Here is a 6,879-nt window from a genome sequence, read left to right as displayed (position 1 = left end):
GAAACTTTTCTTCTTTATTACTTGTTATCCAAGATGCATAAGAGAGATGGAATTGATCATCTTTTGTGAAATATTTTAGGGAACCAGCTGGTCCTCTAGAATAAAATGCTCCATATCTTGAATTTTTTTTTTTGTTTTTGAAACTTCCTTTCAAGGAACTTTACTCTTCAGATTTTGTAGGACTGATGCCTCTCTTTATTGCCTTTATTGTGTGATAATTGTGTGATTCTCTACCTTTATTTCCTATCCAACTAAAATGTGGTTCTATCCAATGCTTTTAGGTGCTCAGAGAATTTTTAGGCTGGTTCCAGTGCTCTTTGCATGGTAATATTCTTTTCTTTTCTCTGTTGTCTTCCCAACCTTTTCCTTTTAGCTTGTCTAAGCATCATGGAAAGACCTTAACACTGTGATTCATCATGATCTGTATGATTCCTTTGTCATCTTTGATTCATCATGGAAAGAACTTTGAACCTTCAACCTGATCTTCCCTCCTATTTCAATTTGCATTAATCAATGGGCTTGTTTCAGGAAGCAGGAAAACTGGCAACCCTTTTTTGGTTATTTCTGATGTTTATAGCCACCTAAGTTCTTCTTGTCAACAATTTCTTGCTACTTGTTCAATGAATATAGTTTTGAGACCTTGAATCTTACTTCCAGAATTAAGAACAATAAAATAGTTCTTGATGCTATAGCAGAATCTATATGAATCAATTGTTGTTATTTGAAATGACTTTTTGTTTATGGTTTAAAGTTTTCAGTTACTTCTCTATTTAGTTCTTGCCTGTAGCCTGCTGATAGCAGCTAAAAACCAAAGACCAATTTCCAGCTGATAATTGAGTAGAAGCAATGAAGTTTTATTTATCCATTATTCAGTTTTGAGTGCTAAAACTTTTTTCTAAGAACTACATAGTGCTGAAATACTGTTGATAACTCCTTCAAATAGATGAATCTGGGAAAGAAAAACAGCTTTTGCATTAATCACTTCATGTCTGAACACTGCTGAACAACCCACCCTCCTACTTTATTTTCTATCCTTCTAGACCCAATTGTTAAACTAAGCATTAATCACTCCATCCCTAAAGAATCCTCTAAGTACCTATGTTGCACCGATACGGATACGCCGACACGGATACGACACGATACTCGTGTCCTTTTGAAATTAAATAGTATTTAATTGGATACGGCTTTGGCGTATCCGACACGTATCGGTGGCGTATCGGAGGCGTATCCGTGTATCGGTGTATCGGATGCAGCACGGCTTCATAAATAGGTGAATCGGTGCAACATAGCTCAGTACCTTCCTTCTGGTCAGGACCAAGCCCAGCCTTAATGCCTGAATATTGATCCTCTAACTTTTAAAATCTCTCTATATTAAAGTATATTTAATGTTCTTCCCAATTATTGCCTCCTGAAATGCAAAGGGCCTCCATGACCAGGAGTGTATCTCAGATTGCATGAACCTTTTTTGGGGATCTCACATTGACCTATTTTGTCTTCTTAAAATCAAATTATTGGCTTACTCTCTCAGTAGCCCTATTTCTGTTAGGATATCGCAAATCTATAGGATTGTTTTGTGAACATCTTATCTACTTTGGATTTAATTTGGATGATTTTGGGAGATTTCAATTACATTAGATGTACTAAGGAGAAATTTGGCTGTATTTCTCCAAGTTGATTTATTGTAATAATTGTACTTCAAGGCTAATGCCTTTTTTATCTTTCCTTATTTGGGTCTTTCTTTTTCCTGGTATAGTAATTAAGATGGCTTCCCCATTAGATCTGAACTGGACAAAGCCCTAACTACTTAAAGGTAAATGGATCATTTTCCTCTTCATCTGATCTTTTCTCTTTCATCATTTATGCTGGAAATATCCCTTCCAGAAGCATGAATTTTTATTCAAGAATTTATGGACTGTCTGTGGGAGGTTTATAGTTCTCATTCAGAAAGTGTGGAGTAATTATGTTCAAGGTGATCCCATTTTTATTTTGGCAAAAAACTTAAATGGTGAAGAATCAATTTGTTTTAGCCTTTAATTTGTCTTTCTGTTCAAAGATTAGTATGGATAAACATGAAGAGATTTTCTCTCTTTTGGAAGATAATTCTCTTGAGTCCTCTCTTCCTCTAGCTGTTTAAACAAAGCTGGAAGATATTGTTTTGTTGCTTTCTATGAAGTTGAATGTGTATAATTCTCAAATTATGGACTTGTGGAACATTGTAGTATATTTTATAAGGTCATTGCCAAGCTTCTGAACAATAAACTCAAGCTGGCATTTTATAAACTTGGGCTTTGTTTGGGATGACTTTCTTGTTGTTTTCAAAGCAACTTTCTAGCACAAAAAGGTAATGAATGCAGCAAAACAATAATGACCAAAAGCTGTCCCAAACAAAGCCTTATTCATCCTTAAAGAAACACTGACCCTTACTAGACCAAATTTGGTTACCTCACCATAAAAAATAAAAGTAATAACATATATATAGTTTAGGAAGGACATAATTTTTTTCAATTTTTCGACCTCTTATTTGAGTTACTCTTTACAAAAAAGCTTTTTAACTATCATATGAAGGCCGAAGTGAAAAGGTATCATTAACAATGGTAGATGGATCATCCATTGTCTATAATAGTGGCTCGGATGCCATTCTTAAGAACCTCATTGCACAAATCATGAGTTTACTCTTACCACCATAAAATTTCATCTTTTTTACTAGTTACTCTGACCCTTACTAGACCAAATATGTTCGGCATAAAGCTTCTCCTTCAAACATATTGTTTACACTTGAAGGGGGTGTTAGAATGGCTTACAAACTATTGAAAATCATGGATCTCAATTGCAATTATAATTGTGTAATGTGTAGCTTACATAAGAAAACCAAGCTCTTATTTTTTTGATTGCTCCTTCCCTATGTGGTTTATTATTTGCTCACTATTGATATCATTCTTTATAACATTTGTGTTGAGTGGGATGGCCCTTGCTTTATTTTACTTTTGAATTGAGGACTTCTTTAACAATAACTTTCCTAATTAATTTGTTTCATAATTAAAGTATCTTTCTTAACTAGTCCAATCTATCCATCCTTTACCTCCACTATTGTTTTTTTTCCTAATCTTCTTGTTTTTTTTATGGGATTACTATATTTTTAGTTGAAAATTAGACTCGTTAGATTTCTTTCATCAAGATGAACAATTCAGTAAAAAAATTATTTGAAAATGGAGTTCATTTTATCTTGAACTTGATTAGGTAAATTTTTAGTCAATTCAAGTATTTGTATTATGATTTAAGATTGATCAAAATAATTTTTTTATGATGCATAAATAAGAAATGCCCTAATTTTTCTCCCTACCAAAATTCAAAATTTTCAACTAACCTATCATAATACAAACATGATATGTGACATTTCATGCAATGAACCTACAATCCTAAATTGATTATGAAAGAAACTATCAAGCAAGTGTTATTTATTGAATAATATGAGGGAATTTATGAGAAGTGATCAAGTAGATTTCACTATCGCTCATTTTCATCAAATTCTCTCTATATTTACCTTAGTTATGTTATTTCCTTAGATTATTTAGATCATAATAAAAGAGGATTTATGAAATTTAAAAGTGATTTGAATATTGCTAACAAATTATGAAGGGTGATGAAAGTAATCATCCTTAAAGCAACCTATTCTTGAGATCTTTGTCACGAAGATTTCATTTGGGATGACTTTCTTGTTGCTTTCTAAAGCAGTAGTTTAGTATAAAAATTTTGAACAAAAATTTTTTGTACTAAAAAACAGCTTTACAAAACAGTAAAAAAGATATCTCAAACGAAACCTAAATGTCAAATTGGGACAGCTTTTGCACTGCTTTACTTTTCGGATCATAATCACAATCACATTAGGCCACTACTTTCTTATTATTTTCTCTATGATTTTTAAAAAATTTATGGTGAGAAGCTAATTTTACAATCAATCTTTTTATATGATACTTGTAAGAAATCAATGGAATTTTTAAAAGGATAAGCTTTTACTTAGGAATTAGAAGGAACATCATATAAATTTAATTAAAAAAAAAAAACATAATTAAAAAGTGTGTCTGAAAAATTTTTTTTTTTTGGGGGTAAACCCGGGGCAAAAAAGGCCCATGTATTAATAACAGAAATAAAAAACAATTACAATTACAAGACCTGTAAGGAAGAAGAAAAATAGCAACTAAAACTAGCGGCATCAACAAAATGTAGGCTACAACTAAGGGACATTACAATCATACAGACTCAGTAAATATAAAAGGACCAGACCCATCAACTAAAACCATCAGTTGAAACACGGCGACGACGGGGCAGAGACTCCGGTTGCCAAAACATATGGAAGGCCATCGCAGAGCCTCCATCGAGAGAATAAAATCGTGCCCGGTTGCCACAAGGACCGTCCAGGGCAGCAATAAGAATCTGGCCCTGCACATCATTGTCAGATTGTAGAGATGTACCCCGCAGTAATAGCCCACGAAAACAGAACTGCCAAATCAGTAAACCCAAGAAATGAGCTCCTTGTTCTTCAAAAAACGAACCGGGCTTGGCTGGAGGAGAGAAGCAACCACAGTCCCAAAAAGTTCTTCCCAGGTCTGAAACAAAATTGAAACAAAAAGCTGGAGCTACCAGAGCTCCCAAAATACCATAAAATCCTTTGCAGCAGCAGTAACCAGAATTGACCTCGGCCATGAAGAAAGTCCAGCAGTGCCATAAGCAAAACAGAAAATACCATGAGGTTAAATAAAAGTAAACCTTTGAAAAAGCATGTCTTTGTTTTTCCATTTTGATGTTTTGAACCGAATGGCAGCAGTAATATCACAAATCAGTTTTACCGAATTAGTGCTCAGGTTAGAGAAACGACGGCAATTTCTCTCACGCCAAAGATGGTAAACAATACAGCTAACAGATAAACAACATAAATCCTTCTCAATTCTACTATACGAAGCATGTTGGATAATAAATTCAAAAACCTGAATTAGATTGGGTCTCAATAGGAAACCATTGAGGTCTGGTAGAATGAATTTGAGAATATTAAAAGAGAAATCACACTCAAAGAATAAGTGATTGTGACTCTCAGCCAAGCTAAAGCAGAGGGAGCACTGCGGGTTTACTTGTATACCTCTATAGAGAAGGTTGTCTGCTGTTTTAAGTTTCCCAATCAAAGCCATCCAAGAAAAGCAAGCATATCTAAGGGAATGTTTTTTTATGCCAGATGTACTCAAACCATTCAACCTTAGGTAAATGAGAGTGATAATGCTCAATGAAGGCCTTAAAATTCCAGTTAGAAGATCCATTCCAGAGAATACCAGACATATCTTTGAGGTCCATAGCCATGATAGCAACAGAAAGAGCAGAGGGAGTGTTGGAGGGAAAATTCCAGGTGCCATTAGTAATAAAATCCTTCACAGGCAGATCAACAAAACTTGGAAGCACAAAATGATCAGCAATAATCATACCATTATACCAGGGATCCCAAAGAAAAGAAAAATTGCTAGCTTTAGATACAGAGAAGGATATAGTCTCCTTGATTTTGACAGCGGTAACAGCAATTTTTTTCCAGAATTTGGAAGCAGAGGCAGGTGCAGTTTTCCAAGGAGAAATAAATTTTGCTTTAAACCAGGAAGTCAAATAATTATGCGTGTTATAAAATCTGCCGATAAACGAGCAAAACACCCCATGATATAAGGCCTCAATAGAGGGAATACCAAGCCCACCATAATTCTTAGGTAACGTAACTTTTGACCATCCAATAAGATGCATTTTCTTCTCCTGAAGGTTACTATGAAAAAGAAATCTAGAACAAAGCTTATTGATAGTAGCACAACAAGATTTAGGTATAATGGCACCTCTTATCCAGTACGCAATGGTGTTTGTGATGGTGAACTTAAGAAATTGTACTCTACCTGCAAAGGAAAGAAACTTGATTTTCCAACCATCAAGCAGAGCAAATATTTTGCTCAAAAGTGGTTGGAAGTGAGAAGTTTTGAGCCTTTTAGAGGAAATGGGAATCCCCAAGTAAATTTTAAGACTAGGGTTACTTCAAGAACACTCAAGGCAGCAGTTGAAGCACTTCTTGCAAAACATTCGTTAAGTTTACACAGAATAAGGGGACAAGGTTATGATGGAGCATCAAATATGCGAGGGGAGTTCAATGGTTTGAAAGCACTTATTCTAAAAGATAATCCTCAAGCATTCTACATTCATTGTTTCGCACATCAACTCCAATTATGTTTGGTGGCAGTTGCAAAAAATCATTGGCAAGTAAAACATTTATTTGAGATGACTTCAAGAATTGTAAACACTGTTGGAGCTTCATGCAAGAGGAATGATACACTAAAAAATATTCAACGTGATAAAATTCTTTTTCATTTAAGTAGTGGAGAGTTAGATGCTGGTCGAGGTTTGAACCAAGAAACAAATTTGCATCGTGCTGGTGACACCCGCTGGAATTCACATTTCCAAACATTAATCAGTCTTACAAAAATGTATGCTTCTGTACTTGAAGTACTAGAAATTGTGAAGGAAGAGGGTATACATGATCAACAATCAGTTGAAGCTGGTGTTTTAATAAATGCCATGAAATCTTTTGACTTTGTCTTAACATTGCATTTGATGATTGACATTTTAGGGATTACAAATGAATTATCTCAAGCATTACAAAGAAAGGATCAAGATATTATAAATGCAATGAAATTGGTACAAGTGTCCAAACAACGATTGCAAATGATGAGGGAAAATGAATGGGTGCCTTTACTTGAAGAAGTGACACGTTTTTGCAATATTTTTGAAATTGAAGTTCCAAATATGGATTCTAAATTCAAGGCTCGTGGACGATCTGTAAGAAAATGTGAAGAAATTACAAACTTT

At 34.4% G+C, this 6,879-nt stretch overlaps 1 protein-coding gene across 1 annotated transcript in view; it reads left to right on the top strand.

Moving 5' to 3' along the window:
• Positions 1 to 5,793: 5,793 nt before the first annotated feature.
• LOC110099639 (zinc finger MYM-type protein 1-like) overlaps positions 5,794 to 6,879 on the top strand; it is a 6,125-nt gene continuing 5,039 nt past the window's right edge. Inside the window, exon 1 of the mRNA XM_020826840.2 lies at positions 5,794 to 6,849. Within this exon, the coding sequence (XP_020682499.2) occupies positions 5,794 to 6,849 (1,056 nt within the window). The remainder of the gene's footprint in view (positions 6,850 to 6,879) is intronic.

This window comes from Dendrobium catenatum, unplaced genomic scaffold, assembly GCF_001605985.2.
Source record: "Dendrobium catenatum unplaced genomic scaffold, ASM160598v2 fragScaff_scaffold_34, whole genome shotgun sequence".
NCBI lineage: Eukaryota > Viridiplantae > Streptophyta > Magnoliopsida > Asparagales > Orchidaceae > Dendrobium > Dendrobium catenatum.
This window is presented reverse-complemented; position numbering and strand designations above follow the sequence as displayed.